At 44.2% G+C, this 19,583-nt stretch overlaps 1 protein-coding gene across 1 annotated transcript in view; it reads right to left on the bottom strand.

Annotated features, from left to right (window-relative positions):
• unm_sa1614 (un-named sa1614) overlaps positions 1-17,438 on the bottom strand; it is a 62,548-nt gene extending 45,110 nt beyond the window's left edge. Inside the window, exon 1 of the mRNA XM_064306093.1 lies at positions 17,100-17,438. Coding sequence (XP_064162163.1) covers positions 17,100-17,225 — 126 coding nt within the window. The 5' untranslated portion in view covers positions 17,226-17,438. The remainder of the gene's footprint in view (positions 1-17,099) is intronic.
• Between the last annotated feature and the right edge of the window lie 2,145 nt (positions 17,439-19,583).

Below are 19,583 nucleotides of genomic sequence, written 5' to 3'. Positions count from 1 at the left end.
GGGGCTCATATACACACACCTGTGACTAATGGCCACGAAACAGCAGGAACAGATAACACTCCTAATGCACAGCTGTTTAAGCCAGTCCTGGTTTTGCTCAAAGCAGGTTAGTGCACCGTGAAGTGAAATCACACTCTGCTGGTGCGCTAACCTGCTCATCATAAGACCCAGACCAGAGGACTGTGCTAACCTGCTTATTGTATACCTGTACTTTAGGACTACAACTGTTTACAGTTTGATTAATCTGGCCTTAGCCTGTCACTGTCCCTGTAATATTCGACAGTTTGATTAAGCTAGCCTTAGTCCCTCAGTGTCTGTCTAGTCTAGAGTTTTATTGAGCTAGCCTGAGTCTGTCAGTGCTTCTGCAATAATCTATAGTTCGTCTAGGGTGTGATTAAGCAGGGCTGTGCCCAAGAACACCGCACTGAAACCGATAGCACAGGTCTGTGGATCTGCCTCCCATCAGCAGCCCAGTACCCAGAAGCCCAAAGCCGGAGAGAAGGGGCTTCCTGCGCTCATCACAGAGGCCTGCCCTCGGAAAGCAGCCGCCAAGACGTTTCCTTGACGATCCCCCCCCCCCCACCCACCCCAAACCCTCCCCCCAAGCGTAATCCCTCCCCACCTGGGGCGGACGGCCTAATGAGAGGCTTTGTGCGCAGGTGGGGACCTGAACGCGCTTCACGCGCGGCTCACAGGCACGCACTTCAAAGGGCCTCACAGAGAGGCGGGATCGCCGCACCCGGGCCCCTCCCCGCCCCCCCCCCCCCTCCTCGCACCGTCCGGCACTCCGCCCCAAAGTACCGCCTTTCCTTCCTCTTCAGGCCCTGGCTGTCACGCAGCCACTTTCTTAGGCAATCTGCGTTTCTATGGAAACTTCTTCCTGTTTCTCCGGCCAACGTCTCAATTTACTCGTCTCTCCGACACAGACTATTTAGCGACTTCCGACGACTGGCAGAACAAAGGCACATCAGGGGGTGGCGATCGAGACGTGTTAACCGCGTCATGGCAACGGCGCAAGGGCAGCAGAAACTAATGTCGCAACTATTAAACAATCAAGTGGAACTTCTGTAATACAGTCATGAGATGCATAAAAATTCACAATACGCTAAAACACTAAAAAAAAAAAAGGGTCAGTTTTGTACAAGACTGAGGTACTGCACTAATCCATTGTTATGCATTTCAATTCAGCAATATCTAGGGGACTGCTGGCAAGAGGCACGTCTACATGACCCGCAAGAAAAAAAACTCCCCGCAAGCCCCATCAAAGCTCTCTGCGAGGCGAACAGCTTTTTGGGAATTCCAGTCACGCACGCTACACGGGGACCCCTAATAGTTCGCGTCGTCCTCTCGAGCTCGTTTTCCATCGCCGGGGTTGGCGCGGGATTGCGGGGACTCGGGGGAAAACGGCGGCGGAATCGCGATCCGTTCGCGGCGGGTCTCTGATAAACGCCCTGGGCTGAGCCCGTGACACGGCGGTGTGACACGCGGAGCTCGGCTCTGCGGCCGGGCGCCGAGCGCTAAGCAAGGTAACGAGGTTCGCAGAGCCGCACGGCGGGAGCGGGACAGAATGAAAAAAACCACGTCTCTTCCTGCTCTGGGTTTGTATTGCCTGGCAGGGAAACCTCTCATCCAACAGCAACCTTTAAATTCCCGAATACACAAACGGTGCTGGACGTTATCATCATGAATGGTGGACACCTGACCTCAAGGAAACAGAGGTGCTCAGAGCTTGTTCTGTGCACTTAATGGCCAAACTTCTTTTTCAAAAAAGCCTACAACAGTCAGACTGTGCCATTTTACACCACATTAACAAATCTCACGGGTAGGCAAGTAATACAGTATAGCTGCTTAAATATCAGCACAATTCCTAACTTTATGCATAGTACAGGCAGCAAATAAAGATGGTCTCTCCTAAAAATAAGACCGGCACTAAAAAGGATAATCTCTCTCCTATTTGCCAGACAGTAAATAATGGTGTCTGTTTATTATAAGACAGGCACTAAGAAGGATGGTGTCTCTCCCTCTCTCTAATTTGCCAGGCAATAAATAAGAATGGGCTCTCTTATAAATGGGACAAACGCTAAAAAGGCTAGACAGCTGCGTGTTTCTGAAGCAGCGGCCAGAAGTGCACCTTGGTACAGAAACAGGACATTTTCCATTGAAGCTCCCATGACGACCTAGCACACACTGGAATACACAAATAAGCCATCACAGCATCAGTGCTGAGGCTGCTCGACCGAGAAATCTATTCATTGTTGAACCAACGTGAATGAATTAATGTAGGAATGAATTCCAATGTAATATGTGTCGGGTAGGGCTGCCCAACACTGTTCCTGGAGATCAACTGTCCCGTAGGTGTTGCATTCCAACCCTAATTTGGCGCACCTAATTCTACTAATTAGCAGCTCAACGAGATCTTTATCTGTTGGAATGAGGAATGCTTTGTTAGGGTTGAAATGAGGCGCCTACAGAAGGGAAGACCTTCAGGAGGAGGGCTGGGCAGCCCTGGTGCAGAGGGATAAAAGAAACTGCGTGGGAAAAAGCAGTGTCATTTCCGGCATAAGCTGGATCTTTCTGTGCACACGCAGGAATTGGCAGCTTTCACCACCAAAACCAATAAGGAGTAAGAGGGGGAGGGGAGTGGACTCTCTCTCTCTCTCTCTCGCTCGCTCTCTGCTCCACTGCAGCCACATAGAGAAATGCGATCATGTTAAATCCATTCTGCCTTAACTGGTGGAACCATTCAGCGTCAACCATTGCAACTGTGCCTGCCGTATCCACACTGAATACAAAGCACCACAATGCATCTACAGAGAGAGAGCACTATAGCACATCTACACTGAGCACTATAACACGTCATCACAGACAGAGCACTACAACACATCTACACTGAGCACTACAACACATCTACACAGAGAGCACTATAACACATCAGCACAGAGTACAACACATCTACACTGAGCACTATAACACATCTAACGAGACACTATAACACATCTACACTGAGCACTACAACACATCTACACAGAGAGAGCACTATAACACATCTACACAGAGCACTGCAACACATTAGCACAGAGCACTACAACACATTAGCACAGAGCACTACAACACATTATACATTGAGCACTACAACACATCTACACTGAGCACTACAACACATCTACACAGAGAGCACTATAACACATCAGCACAGAGTACAACACATCTACACTGAGCACTATAACACATCTACACAGAGAGAGCACTATAACACATCTACACTGAGCACTACAACACATCTACACAGAGAGAGCACTATAACACATCTACACAGAGCACTGCAACACATTAGCACAGAGCACTACAACACATTATACACTGAGCACTACAACACATCTACACCGAACACAACACATTAGCACAGAGCAGTACAACGCATTAGCACAGAGCAAGACAACACATTAGCACAGAGCACTACAACACATAAGCACAGAGCACTACCACAACACATCTGCGCTGAGTGCTACAGCACATCTACACAGAGCACTACAACACATCTAGACTGATCACTATAACACATCTACGCCGAACACTACAACACATCTGCACAGGGCAGTCAGATTTATATTTGAAATTCAATTATCCCTTGAGTAGGACATAAAAACTATTCTTCAAATAGTTAAAATTAACATTCATATATATAATTCTTTATCATATGCGCCTGCTAACCTGTTCAGCATTTCAAAATGTTATCTCTTGCATCAGAATGACCCTTTTTTCCACTGATGCATAGCCAATCCAGTCTTGCACTTAAAAGAATATTACCATAGCTGATTAATTCTCTGCAGCAGAGAATGATTATGATGTACAGAAAGCAAGAAACTAGAATGTTCCACAGAAATACCAGAGTATTCCAAGCACTTTTTAAATCTGAAAAGGGTCATTCTAATACAACCTAAGATAGGTATTTTTAACTTTACAATCACAATGTGGCCCATTTTTTCCCCAGTTTGTTCATACAAAATAAGAATGTTGGTATCATTTTAAAATAAGTGGATTGGACTGTGGATACATGATCTAGACTGTCCTTATGCTATGACGAGTAGTTTAGCCTTATGTTTACTTTAATATTGTTGGTAACAACTACCTATTGTCGGTTTAGCTTGAAAATTCAAGCAGTCCCGAGATTACAACAGGCCTCGTGGTCTTCTGGACATCGTCTGTGAAAGTGCCGCTCAGTGCTCGTTACGGCCTACAGCTGAGCGAGCAGGCCCCTTATCGGACCTGCCCGACGGAGGGACTTCCGCCGCGCACACAGGCCTCTGGGTAAAGCCTGCAGGCAGACCCGCATCACGCTCCCACAGCAGCAGCTGAGCTCATTTCCATTTGTTTCGCGGTTTGTTCCGCGGGGCCGCGTTCCTGCCTGACAGGCGAATTCCACCGAGCGCGCAGGCCGCGTGTTCAAGGGGGGGGGTGGGGGTGGGGGGGGGGGGGGGGAGCACGCACTCAGCTGAAAGCGCTGAGCCTCTTTTTGTTGGTTAACTGCTGCCTCAGAGCCCCCCCGCCAAACGCTGCTGTTACTGAAACTCAGCACTCCGGCCCCAACCCACATTACAGCCTCCCCCCCGGGCAGGGACGCTCAGATATGGCCCTCGAGTCCTGTAGAGCCACCGCTTTCCGTTTCTACCGGATATTTAAATGATTGATCGATGTCACTGATTGGCCAGGGATTCCGCTCACCTGGCGTCTTAGGTTTAAATCAGTATCTGATTGGGGGGAAGAATGAAAGCCAGCAGGCCTACAGGCCCCAGGGGCCAGATTTTCGCTGCTGGTAGGACTCTGGAGAATGAAGCACAACACATGACGGAAACTACAGCTCTGCTCTGGTTTGAGTCTCAGGAGGAGCCCAATCACTGGAGCCCCTGTGTAGCGCCATCAGTCAGGCTGCATCCACACACCGTGGGCCTGAGGACGCTCTGTCCGTCCATGTGTCTGTTCGTCTGGTTTCAGTTCTAGCGTGATAATTTCAGCGTGTTTGTCATTTCAGCGCTTCTCTGTAGTGATTTCAGTGTGTTTATGTATTTGAAATATGCATTTCAAATACTATCAGTATTTTGTCATTTGCATTCTATGAACTTGGAATTTTTTTAAAAAAGAAGAAAAACTGTATCATAGGACTTCAGAAAGAGATATAAAATAAAAAAAATATTCACAATACATCCTGTTCTCGATCCCATCCTATTTATTCATTTCAATTAAGCATTTGTGGTCTGCTCCTCCTCTGTTCACTTCATCTGTGTACTTGTTGTAATCTGGATATTTGATTTGTTTATCCACTTGTGATTTAGCCTATTATTCACCATCCAGAAGGCAGTCTTGCGTTCGTACTAGTTGGATATGATAACGAGTATTCTAGGATCAATCCTGATAGAGAGCGAGGGTGGAATTAACTCATAGCTCATAGGTAAATCATAGCTACGCTGACTAACAAGCCAACAGTTGCCGGGCTTTTTCTTGCCAAACTCCACAGGCAACAGCAATGGAAGATACTTCACAATTTATTAACTAACCCAATCTTATTAAACCAAAGATAAAAATTTCATATATTATAATTTCTATAAATTTCATATATCTACAATGTTTAACATTACATTTTCACTGGTTACTGCTAGCTATGGAAGCCACACGATAACTAGGCCTAAAACATGAGGATAACCAAGTTTCTAGTTCAGCTTTAATTAAATATTCAAACAGAAATTCAGGAAAATTGTTGTGTAGCCAAATTGGTGCCCCTCAGTACAACAAGGGGTCAGAGGTAGTGGGGAGGCCCATTGTTCCCCTGTCTCCATTTCTGGCACCTTTTGGTATGTTGAGATTATGACCAAAGCTCTTGGGTAGTAATTTCAGTAGACGGCCATTTCAGCACTGTGGTGTTGTGATTTCAGCACTCGCGTTATGATGTCAGTGACTTAAGAGCTCCGATGCTGGACTCACAGGAGCACTGACGCCTGTGTTCATATTTGCTCTGGTACGGTACAGTGACCTAAATTTAGGGCACATTTTTAGTCTTCAAATCCCTGTTTTATAACTGCTGCAGTGCAGGGGGTGGACAAAGGGAGCCTCGGGCGGAGCGCTGCTGTACCCACTGAGGTTTGATGGTCGCCCCGGCCTCATTCCTAAATTCATATCCTTCACTCAGGCTTCAAGCTAATACCGCTAACACCGTATGCATGAGATGCACCTGGTGGCAAACGGCTATGATGCACTGCTGCTTTGTCAAACTACATGCAGCATCAGATTACTTTTGTCAGTTTGCTTACATCATAAATGTTTACAGTACATTTGAAATGGGGGTACATGTATTTCATAGTGTGCAGTTATGTACTGCATTGTGCAGTTATTTGCAGCAGTACAGCCCATCTTGAACATTGGCTAGGATACTTAACAGAAATGTTTATTTATGTTTAAGGTAGATTCCAAATATGAAAGTGGAGGAAGAACACACGGTTTGAGGAAGAACATAAGCAAAAACTTACTACGGATGCTATGAAACAAACAAAAGAGGAAGGAGAGTATTGTGCAAGTATTTTATTCTTTTTAGAACAAAGGAGCATGTCTATTGTTCCTATTTTAACAGGTCCATTTCTAGTTTATCAAACCATTTCAGAGGAACATGCCTGACGTATCCAAAATGTTTCCTGTGTATAGGCAACCATGCAAAATAATTTCCCCCCATATTTCCATGGCAATCATCTCAGGGGCCTGAAGCATTATGGAGTGGGGGGGGGGGGGGTTGAGAGGTGGGTGGAGGTTTGAAACTCTCTTTTGGGCTTTATACAGTGACAGGGCCCCTGAAAGCTCTCCCCCCCCCACCCTATGGATGGATCTGTAAGCAACTCCACCTTCTTTCACTGTGGTGCACCTTGACACAAAATGTGCCGAGTGATCTTCTTAACGGTTCAAAATGATCTTGTCGTGCAGAGAGAGGTGCGCAAATATGTACAAACCCAGCCTAGCCTCAGCCCAGGGGGACGCTGCCAGTGGCTGAAACCGGAAGAACGGGAGTGGGCGGTTCTCCCATGATCCGAGCAAACTTTCCCATGGAAGGAGCGGAGCGGAGCAGAGGGGGGAAGAACAGCCACCCCCGATCCGCAGCTGACTGGGGACGCGCGTTCCCATCCCCACATATGTCTTTGGGCTGAACGGAAAACGGCTTTTTGAGAAAAAGTACATCATGCGTATTTTCTGTCACGACAGGCAGGTGTATATGCGAGTCACGGCAACTTAATGAGAGGGGAGGGAGTCCCAGTGCTGGTGTCTAACAAGGCTGAAAAATACCAAATAAATCCCTCCTCCAGTTGTAATGCGTCCAAATGCAATTCATCAGACTCCCAGTGAAAAATGCCCACACAGCCATGCAGCTGACAAACTGCACTTGAATCGTTATTACCGAACATCCCCTTTTTCAACATTTACCTCTTTCTCAACACCAGTGCGGTCTCATTGCATACACTGCCATGACACATATAGCAGTGTCGCACACTAAACGAATACATATACATTTTTAAATGTACTTGGATCACGATTTCGCAATCACTGTGAAATGGAGCCGCAGAGAACCTATTGGTTAAAATCGTGTTTTTGTGATTTGATCCTGCCTCAGCAGTCCGTCAATGGAGCAAACAAGGTACAAAAGGGATTAGAGCTGATTTAAGCAGCTATGGACTGGATTACAGGGCCAAAAAAACAGCGTGCGTGCAGGGAATGTTCTGGTCGGCCCCGGCAACAAAAGGGAACGAATGTGTGGACGGACAGAGAACGAGTGCGGTAAAGTGCACAGTCAGCTTTCTATCACCTGAGAGCACCTGAGTAGTGAAGTGCCTTGCAGAGCCCTGCCTGAGTGCTTGCGTGCGGTAAGATTTGCAGGTCTATATCACCGGAGTACACCTGTGCTGTAAAGCACCCTGAAGGTCAATATCACAAGAATACATCTCTGTATGTACAATCTCTACAAGTGCTCTGTAGAAGTACATCACCTGAGCACACCTGTGTAGTAAAGCACCCTGCAGGTCTTTATCTCACAAGTACACCTGCCCCTGCCCAATGAAACCCTCTGCAGGCCTCTACCTGGGCGGGGCCCTGCCCCTGCCCAATGAAACCCTCTGCAGGCCTCTACCTGGGCGGGGCCCTGCCCCTGCCCAATGAAACCCTCTGCAGGCCTCTACCTGGGCGGGGCCTGTTCCTGCCCAATGAAACCCTCTGCAAGCCTCTACCTGGGCGGGGCCTGTTCCTGCCCAATGAAACCCTCTGCAGCCTCTAGCCTGGCCAGAAACCTCGCAGCCTCTACGGGCGGCCTGCTGCCCAATGAAACCCTCTGCAGGCCTCTACCTGGGCGGGGCCCTGTCCCTGCCCAATGAAACCCTCTGCAGGCCTCTACCTGGGCGGGGCCCTGCCCCTGCCCAATGAAACCCTCTGCAGGCCTCTACCTGGGCGGGGCCCTGCCCCTGCGTCAGCCTCAGCGCTGTTCGCTCGGGCGGTGGCGCTCTCCGTGCGCGCGAACGAGCGCGGATAACGAGCACCCGGAGGAGCCAGAGGAGCGGGCCGGCAAGAAACTCCCCTCGAGCCCGAGAGCCGGGGGCGGGGCGGGCACAAACACACATCCTTCCCTCCCGATTATCACACGCAGGATAAGCACAGCAAAACAACCACATAACCGTGGAGCAGCTCACCTGTAGGGTCAGGGCAGTACTGGAATGAATAAAGAGAGGAACAGACCAAAGCGCTGTATAACAAAGCTCAGTTCTCAGCATATATTTTTTTCCATGATGTCTTGCAGGTAGTGCATATTAACTTTCTTTACTTCCTTTATTTTACGAGCTTAATGATCAATAATTACCATCAGTCATTAGAAAGGGAAATTCTCCCGCAAGGAAAGCTTTTGAAAAGCAATTTATGCAGCATACACATCGTCTGCCCCTGACCGGACTGTTTAAAGTGATGCCACACACACACACACACACACACACAGAAAGAGTGAAAAGCTGATTAAAGTGAGCTTCTTTAAAATGGTTGAGACATTATAGGGGCCCCTGGTCGGCGCAAAGATTACGATGCTCTGCTTTGAACAATAAAGCAGAGAACTGAACGGAGAACAAAGGGATCCTGAATGCCCTGGGCTCAGGGCTACAGCACGATGATGAGCTCCAACAGGGGAACGTTTAATATTCAGACAAACACAGCTATTACTTATACCTCATAATCGACAAACTATTATCCGTTATTATTCATTTTTAAAACAGGCGAGCGTTAATGGCGGTCGGGGGAGGGGAATGATCAACACAGAAAGGTTAAGAGCTGCTGAGCACAGTCCATGCTAATGCAATCGCGGAACGCTGCCAACGACCGGCTTCTGTTTGCAGATTCCCACAGGCAGGAAATGACACGTTCCTGGAGAATACTGCACTTCTTGCCAGTTCAGATGCTCCAATTTATCCTAAAACAATAACCATACTCGACAACATGCGCGTATAACGAAACTGGGTAGATTTTACATTTAAACTGACATTCATGGTACTTAATAACATCAAACATTAGCCGTACAAACCAATTGTTGCATTCGAACATTTATGCACATACACAAATACTACTCAACAGCAATCCAGCAATCTGTATGGAAGACAGTGAAAGACCCCAGGCCTGTGGACATTTCATCTCTTCAGTTCTATTGCGGACCTACATCCCAACACAGTACATACAACTGGTGGTGTGCTGAGGCCAGGTATTCCACAGTAGTTTCGGCCACTGGCACTAGTCATGCTTATGAATACAGATCGATTTGTATGGATACTCAGTAAAGGAAGGATGCTCATATACTGTCCTGGACTTTTGTACTCAAACCTGCAAATTTGCTACTCTGCAAAGTGTCTTTGTGACAGTTCTCTGTAAAAAGCACCATACAAATAGAATTGAATTGAAATTGAATTGCACTCACTTGCAGTACAGTGACAGATTTCCGTGCTTTTGGTACAGGTACCCTATATTACGTACTAGCTCTTGAGTTCAATGGCAAGTAAAGAGCTTTAAACCACTTTGGTTATTCACATTTCACAGTGTAAGCCGCAGGAAACCAGCCTTTCTCATTCAACACAATCCTTCTGTCTGGCTACTCTTCCAGAACTGGCTTTTCTTTCCTTTTGTGAGCTTGCCCAATTTTTGTATTGCTGGCAGACTGACAGCAGTACTCTCAGTGAAATCAAACAGTAGCTGACATATTATAATTAGAACTATTTGTACAGCATCTTTTTTTTTTTTTTTTTACATATGATGCATCCAAGGTGTTTCACAGAACAACTGTGGGTAAAACAACTAGAGCAATCTAACTAACCATGAAATAAAAGCAAATACTTTTTTTGTATAATTTGAAAAAATATATATTTTTCAAAACATGGCCGTGGGCAGCAGCTGCTAACTCAAATATGATCACTGCTTTCTCAGCAGACAGACTGTCTGGTCTGGAGAGGCTCCTGTTGCCAAACACACTGCACACACTTCTGTTTTCTCTTCTGAGAAACAGTTACGACTGGACATTTGCATTGAAAACCACATGTATATTACACTCCATAGTACCCACTACCACACCCACAGGCACTCAAGCCATGTGCTGTTATCTGAGTGCTTAAGCAAGTGGGGCTGTCAGGTTCTACTTTGTTGCTACTGTGCTTGAATGACAGGAGACATAGCCTATAATGTTGTCAATATTTAAGTTATAAGTTATTGCTAGTGTACTGGCTAAAGTCAAAGTGGTTAAGGCACATCATTTTTTTTTACATGAGGAAAGGGACACACAAATAAAGACAAAAAATATTGTAGATATTAATAACAGTTTTATTTGAAATCTATATACATGGGTCATGTCATGCTTTTTGAATAAAAATAGTGTAGGTAACACACCATTTTTTGACCCATTGCTGATTTGGTCATTACTGAGTTAGTCCGCATATAGCTTAGGCCATCTTATTTAAGAGATTGCAGTCCTTCAGACAATAAAGGACATGATGATGACATTTTACACTACATGCATTTGTCATCTATATGGAGCAGGTATCATATTGCCCAATATACTGGCTGGGAAACTAAACGTCTGTATGTCTACTTCCTTGTTGACAATCCACCACTTAGCGGCACGATATTGGCTAACATTTCCAAGATGTAATACACATGATTGCTGATTGGATCCAATGTGAATGTGTCTGACTGTGCTGATACAGAATTAAAATGTTCATACGGTAATGTGCGAGCATCGACAATGTCAACCAATTCTAGTGAACTTACTGAAATATTTCAATGAAATACACAATATCCCTTCATTTTTTTAATGGACCAATTGCTGCCTCTCACCCAATGCACACTGGGATAGGCTCCAGCACCACCCACGCCTCTGCCCAGGATAAGCAGGTCGAGATGATGGATGGATGGATGGACTGTTATAATGTCTACTTTAATGTAATATAGTGTTTGGCCACCAGAGTGTTCTGTTCTGGTTCAGAAAAAAAAAACGCACTGTTGCAAACTACTGCCCTGTTAAAAACAAAACACAAAGCTTTATATAATTGTTTTGGGAGTGGAACAGAACCTCAGTGTGCAAGATTATATTTCCTATGGCTTATAGTTGTGAAGTGTCACCCCAGCCCCCAGCCCCCAGCCCCCAGCCCCAGCCCCAGCCCCAGCCCCCCCCCCCCCCCCACACCCCTCTCACCTGTGTCCAAAAAGTACATTGCATCAAGACATGGTCCATCATAATCAGGATTAAGAATATACATGAAAGAATTCCATAGGGATGATGACCTGGTGCATTATAGCACTATGCTACGATTATTCCCACATACAAGTTTTCATTCTTAAAGATTCTTGTTGACTACAAAACTGTATTCATTTTGTATTCTTTTCATTATGTACAGTAGCTATAAATTGACTCCAATTTTTATTTTATTCATATCCTTATATGAATCAGATAAGTGTAAACTCCCCAAACTGGCAGCCATTTTTAAACATCTTCAGACCCCTGAATCTGTTAAACTGTGCATGATACCATGTCTAAAATTCTGTTTTATTCATTTTAATACACAAAGACTGTCTGAAGGAGGTAAAGCGGATAAATCTTGGTTGAACATTGATGGAGAAAACCGACTACGGCTCCACACTGTTTATTTTCACAGTAGTACTAGTTCCCATATAGTGATACACACCAGCTCAATGTATGACACCTAAACCACTTTTTCTTCCGATATCACACATCAGCTATATCATGCATCAACACTCACAACGCCTAAATATGCTAGTCTGCTCTACTTGTACCCACTGCCCGTCCAAATTAATTCACCATGAAACAAAAACCATGAGTTCATGTGTAGCAACGTGGTGCTATAAATAGTGGAAATGAACAATGTTAGCATGACGGAGTCTGGCTCACACTAACCTTATTACATAACACAGGGCTCAGAGGCAGCAGTGCGTTTGGGCGAACACGATGACCAAAACATCAGCGCGCGCCACACCAGGTCTAATTAACGTTTGAGCATCTTTCTTTCGGCTCGCTAACGTTTCCCCGAGATCATCAGTTTAACAGTTTGTCCTTTGCATCGTTCTGAACGGCCCTCCGCTAACGCAAGCCTGCAGGAGCACTCATCCCAACGCAGATATCAGCAGTTCTTCCGCACCAGCGGCTTTCCCCTCCACAGGTTTTATATTTATCCCTGCAGCTAGGAGACCCGCGTGCGCGGCGTTAGCTCGAGCTTTAGCTACACATTGGAGATCACCGTTTCACAAACCAGATGGAAACCGTCACTACAGCCAGTCCGTCACTCTGTTAGAGCAGCTATAGCTGCTTTACTTCCCACACAATACAAATAAGCCGGAACAATAAAATTGGAAACGGTCATCAATCCCAGTGTTTATTTAAAAGCAGCATTGATTCCCAATTAATTATAAGTCCAAGCGTTCCATATGGAGAGACAATGTATCCTCAGCTAAAAACCACAACTGGCCAACTATGGTACTTGAGGCTGTGTAATGTGTACAGCTACACAGACTCTTCCAGAAAAAAAATGCAATCACAAATCAAACCCTTGGACAAAAACATTCAGGCGAAAAATCTTATCTTAATAATGAAAAACTGCTGATGAGGTTGTAACACTGATTCTGATCTTGTAGAGTATGATGCAAATTCGGGCCCAGAATAGGCCATTACAACATAAAAGCAGGTAGATTAACAAATAAACATCGCTTTTCTATTTCTTGATCGGTTCAACCACCAGTTCATATTTTCTTCCTCTCTCTGAAAACAGTACAGCTGTAAATACGAAGCAGAAGGGCTATTTGGACATGAATAGCTCTGTGGTATCGCACATTCATCGAGACTGTAGGCTACAGCATATTTCAGCACAGTAGCATTAAAAATAGGGCACATTGTCTGTACATGAAATACAAGCCAATGCTCAGAAATGAAAGTAGCAACTGGATGGCTATATGTCCAAGAGGACACTAAATAGGCCCATTTCTTCATATATTTTATTGTTTACATTAATTATTCAGAATAGTATCCCGTGGCACAAAGCTGGAATGTATTCATTATGTTGGAATTGTCCATATGAAATCCCTCAGATGAATGGTCTCAGCACTTCTAATTAAATATTACATTATTCCCCAGTTCAAGAGAGAGTAGCACAAGAGTAAATATTTACTCTCGTGAAATACATTATGTCAATGCAAACTGTAAACAATGCAAAGGGTTGCTGTCGACTGAGCTTCCTCTTGATAAGACCTGCAGAAAGCTTGCCTCGCAGCTAGGCTATATGCTTGATTAACATTTGCACTGTAATTTAATTCAAAACATCCACGTTGGGGCTGGCAGCATGTGAATGCTTAGGTTTATACCCATATAATCGCACAATGCTGATGTTTGCTTACAGAAAAAGAGATTACTGCACTTAATTCAGCCTTGAATATTTGGGAAATATTGTTTCCCAAATATTTTAAACTTAACATCCTGACAGCCTTTTGACTGTTAAAAGCTGATGAACTAAAATATTCTGTGGGAGCACACAACCAACACAGCAACAGCAAGCACCGAGGCACTACACGCATATTTTGGAACTCTCATGGTCACAAGTAGTCAACACGTCTCAGCTTAACCCTCGCGGTCACATGACTCACACCTGTGAAAGGGTGACTCAAGCTGTCACCCTGTGATCACAGAGGGCCGTGACAGTCGGGGGGGGCGGTCCACGTGGCTGAGAGACGAGACCTGCTGGTTTTCCACCCTCCCTCTGCCTGGGAGTCAGGTGTGAAGACAGTCTGGCCAATCAGTAGCACTAATTACCCGGGAGAAAAGAAAACCAGGGCTGGATTTGGATTCGAGGGCCAGAGTTGATGATCCCTGCCTTAGAGTGACCTGTGCCCCAGGTTTGGGAATGTGTCATTTAGCACAGCCTGATACGCAAGTCAGAGTTTGCCTCTCTCTGGCTCATTGCACTCAGCATTGTGTTGGTCACATGACCTCCCCCCAAAACCTGACTGGCCAACTGCCCTGTTGTTTTCCCATTTGTGACACATGGCTTCCAAGCCTCCTGCTGTATCAGCTCTATTACATGACACAGTTAGCATGTGATTACGCAGCACGGATTATCATCCTTGCGGATTAACATTGTCATCTGTAGATTTTTGTTATGTTTAATATGAAAATGTGACAGGGCTAACAAAGCAAAGACTGCATGGCAATTGCATTACTATATAAAAAAGACAACATGTAAACATGAAAACGTGTACAGATGGCCTGTGCAGAGGCCGGTCAGTTTTATAGCCAGCTAATCAACCTTTAACTATCTCACTGTAATAGTGGCCCTGGTGCTCTATCGCAGCATCACACACAAATTCACCTTCACTCATTTAACTCCTAACTACACCTTTTCTCCACATATCCTACACTCTCACCCAAATAAGAGATATTTCTCACTACACCTCTGTCCTACACACTCATCCCCCTCATTAGACAAGGGTCCCATCTCAGTACACCCCCCCTCCCCTCCCCCCCAAACACACACACATAGTTTTAATCATATCTGGTTCATTAAGCAGTGGACTCATGTCTAATTGTCCAGAGGAGACCAGCAGACAGTGGGGTACAGGCATGACTGCCTATCTTTTCATGAGTCACATGCCAGTGCTGTTCTTGGACATGCTGAAATTCATAGGACAACTTTACCAACCGTCTTTCCATCTCCATTTGAACAAATAAGAAAACAAATTTAAAGATTTTTAAAAGAAAGTGACAAAAACGTGCTTCTCGTTGCCTGTCTCGTCTTAGCGGGCCTTCGACACACCGCACTAATCTGATCTAATCTCCCAATGTGACAGGCACTCTCGTTGGGCAGATGGGAGATCACCACTGCTACCCCCGTGCCGCATCCCGCCCCCCCTACTCCGCCCCCCCCCGGGGGCAGAGGGGCTCCCCAGACTCACTGGGTTGCATCTTGTCAAGGGGGTGTTCACACAGCCAGGCACGCAGCACACAACACTATCCCAATTTTTTCAGTTTTCAGCTGCATGGGGTCATCGCCATGGTTACTAGTCCCTCTGAGCACATCCTGCTGCACAGAAGCAGCACTCTGAGCTGCCATTGTTCCTGCTCTGACCTCTGGTGCATCCCATAGACTGCCAAAACAATAGCCAAACACACACTTCAGAGCAAGGTGATCCCTTCCCTGTATCATGGAGCAGCAGACCAGAACTGAAGGGTTCATACATACCGTTTTATTCTCTTCTTAGATTTTAAATGTTTTTTTTTAAATAACATAATTAACCCGTTTTGTTGGTCTTAACTGAACAGTTAATCTGCGTTACAGAAAATGGTTGTATTTTAGTTACTACACAATGTGAATCAGCCGCTTTTATTACAGATTTTGTGTTCAAAAAGATTCACAATCATCTCGAAATTACGCAAGGCAACCAGCTGCTGTTTTTCCCAAAACGCCACAATATAGCTTAGGCCGACGGCTGTCACGCGCTCTGGGTAATGCCGTCACAGCCATCACAGTATATTATAAGACTGCAAGCACATCGGACACAGAAACCTACTCACTTTTGATTATTAGTGATTGAGAATAAACCACTGTATGATAGTCAGAATACAGTGATTATTTTGTAGATAACAAACTTTTTTTAAAAATTAACTGCTTTTATCTGAAATGCCAAAAGACCTTGTGCTATGGAACTAAGGCTGTGATAACGAAAGATAGCCTACCACGACCTGACATCAGTGTACAACAGTAGCCAATGTCATTCTTTAAAATAAAAAGAAACTATTTCAGTTTTCCATAACCTGAATATTCCTTCTAATATGTCAAGAGCGCAATAAAAACTACAGGACCAACCAGCCAACACGAGTTCAGCAAAAATGATACTCCGTTCAATTAGTCTGGTCCCTCCACAAAATAGTGGGAATGGCTTTAATTACACTGTGAATCCAACAATTGACTTTTTAAGGAGAATAAAATGCTACTTTAATTCATGGTTAACATTAATAATTCCTTGTAGGTTATTTTTTTCTGAAATATCGCTTAAACCTCTAAAAATGTAATGCGCGCCCGGTGCATAAACTAGCCCCGTAAAATGATCAAGACACGCGCGGTAAACAAGACTGTTAACTCTTAATTAAGCAGCTTGTCTGGACATGCATAAAAATAAACGCCACGGGATGAGAGACTGTGTTGTTGCGAAGACAACGCATGGTCGATTATATGTGGGGATGGGCATGTAAAAGATCAAACCATGTTTCTAAGCCGTACGAGATCACAACAACGAGACGCGGACACAAAGAGACCCTCTTGTAGTCTACATCGCAAGCTCTCTTCATTCCCTTTCAAGAACATCATCATATCGCAACACGTACCTACCTGATCTGGAAGGGAGCGTCTTGATAAATCAGACCTAAACGAGCGCTATTATGGCAAGGTGCTTCTCCAGCTCCAAAACACAATAGCGTGCTTTTGGCACATAGGGAGTTTATTCGGTCCGTTGCACTCGTGGAAACAGGCTACGGCTCTGTAGCAGCTGAAACATACCTCTTCGATGTTATTCACAGCATTTCTGCAACTTGACATTTTCGTTGTGAAAGAAGATGTTGTTGGAGAGCTGTAATCCTCCAAGGTTTCGGCGATGAACTCGTCGACCGAAATGAACTCCGGCATTTTGTAAATCAATTAGAATTTAATATTCCAGTTTAAAAGTTACAGTGATATGAAAAGAAGTAAAATTGCCAAATGACAAAATATACTGGCATTTAAAATAACTACCAGAACGTGTGCTCACTCCAATCACCTACCCATCTCTCTGAATTAAATGGGAAGCGGAAAACGAGGAACTGTCTCAACAAGAGCGTGTATCTGACACGCGCGGGGTGGTAACGCGCACGTACGAGTGCGCGCATTGATAGTTCGTGTGTGATAAGAGCTTGGCATGAACTGTGAACCAGTTAGGCGAGCTGTCAGTTAATTAATATAACCACCGATTCCGTACAATTCGTGTTTTGTGGGTCCCGAAAAATATCATGTTTTGTTTTCACAAAGAAAATTAATGTAATCATGGGGCGTGATTGCAATTCAAATGAATAAATACGTACTATCAACTAACCTCTATGTCGTAATAGTTTCACGATATTGCTGGCAGCCAAGTTGAGTTCTTAATGGAATTTGAGACGTTATGTTGGGAGTAAGCAAAAACCTTCTTTAAACAGACTTGAAAATATTAAATATATTATTTAATACTTATTTGTTATTAATTTAAAAAGATTTAGCCCCTAATTATATTGATATCATTTAGTAATATTTTTAAACGTACAAATAAACCCAATCAATAGTGCCAGGTTTATCTTCAATTTCACGTTTTTTAAAGCTCAGTATTAAATGCAACCTGTCAATGTTAAAGCCTGTTCAGAATTAAAAAACCTACTTGAAAAATAGTCCTCAGACAGCACACTAACTTCCTGTCCTTGCTGATGTATGCTTTTGTCCGGAATGTTTCTCGCAAACTGATCATACATATTAATATTTAATGCGAAAGCATTCATTTTATAAGTTTAGTTCAGTTAAAATGATATATAAATGTTAAGTATATCGTAACACCATAAAAATAAGTGTATTCCATCCCTAAAATGAAGTACATTAGGCGTCCTACGCGCATACATGTAAAATTGCATGGAGTTGATTTTCAAATAGATGTAAATGTGCAATTACTCTTTTAGACACTAGGGGCAGCTAAGCAGGTTTCAAAGGGAAATACAAAATTAAGACATTGGACTAAAAAGAGTTGACTTGTTGGTTGTTCTTTTAATTTGCCACCCGTTTGTATATATAGGATGAGTAAATAGTGAAAAGACATGCAAGGTGTGTCATGCTTAGTGTGGGTGTTATTTTCTATTTGTACATAACAGTGTCACTTTTTTCCTTTTGAAAGAAAACCTGTGGAAAACTTACGTGTTCTGAAGCTTTTGATAATGATTTGGTTACATTTTATAACCAATAATGACATATCTGTCAAATAAATGAAAGATATTGTAGATTGGCATTGGTACCTCGCCAAAAACACAGTGAAGTGAACCGAACTGTGAGTTTGGTGAACTGTTGCACCCTGTTGTCCTGTTGTTTTCAGAAGCCTGATTTGAGGGTGGGGGGGGATTGACCTTTAAAAAATATAATGGAAATTATGCAAGAAAATCACACATCTTGGAATAAATAATAAAACAATGACCTTTAAAGAAAAATGAGATTGTGAAATCGATAGGCCAACCTGACCTGTCAATGCCTGGAGGCAGTAGGCTTATCTGCTAATAAGCTGTTTTGCATATTACCAAGAGAGGCAGATCAAATGAATAAGTGATGTCAGGTCCCTGAGCACAGAGCCACACTGAACACAGGCCGACATTGCTTTGGCTACATCTGGGAGTTCGGCTATACTCTGCATCCAGCTGACACTACACTGTGTGGATCGGGGTGTGCGTCCTTAAACAAAATTAACTCGGCACAGAAAATCAAGTTAATTTGACACAGGCATACGTTGCGGCAGACCAGGGATAACACTTTCCGAGTCCCCGTGAAACTTCACGGCCGAAAACAGAACAGGAAAGATGAAATGAAATGGCATCATTAATAAAGATTGGAAGTCGCCCATCACAGCTGTCAGGTCTCGTTAAAGTTGCACTCAATCACCCAGAGGGCTCCAGCCTGCGTTCCTGCCGCTTCCCAGGTTCTGTCATGCGACGGTGCAGCTGAAAGTTCCCATGGTTTACGATTGAGTTAGGTGAGCGCTGAACCTTTTTCACGTCGTCTCCGATCTGCGCTGAGCTTTTTAATTGAAACGGACACAGGCTACTGCTAGAGAAAACACTCCAATAGATCAATAGCTGAGCCTAATGTTTCAAATATGATTGATGTCCAGTAAAAAGAAGGAAAAAAAAGAGAAATAAATGCAGAGTTGACTTCTTGGAAATTCGTTGATGGTTTAGATTGTTTTAAAAAAATGTTTGTCATTCTATTCGGGAAGTGAATAGG

This window comes from Anguilla rostrata, chromosome 13, assembly GCF_018555375.3.
Source record: "Anguilla rostrata isolate EN2019 chromosome 13, ASM1855537v3, whole genome shotgun sequence".
Taxonomy (NCBI): domain Eukaryota; kingdom Metazoa; phylum Chordata; class Actinopteri; order Anguilliformes; family Anguillidae; genus Anguilla; species Anguilla rostrata.
Note: the sequence above shows the minus strand (reverse complement) of the source record. Positions and strands in the feature narration are given on the sequence as shown.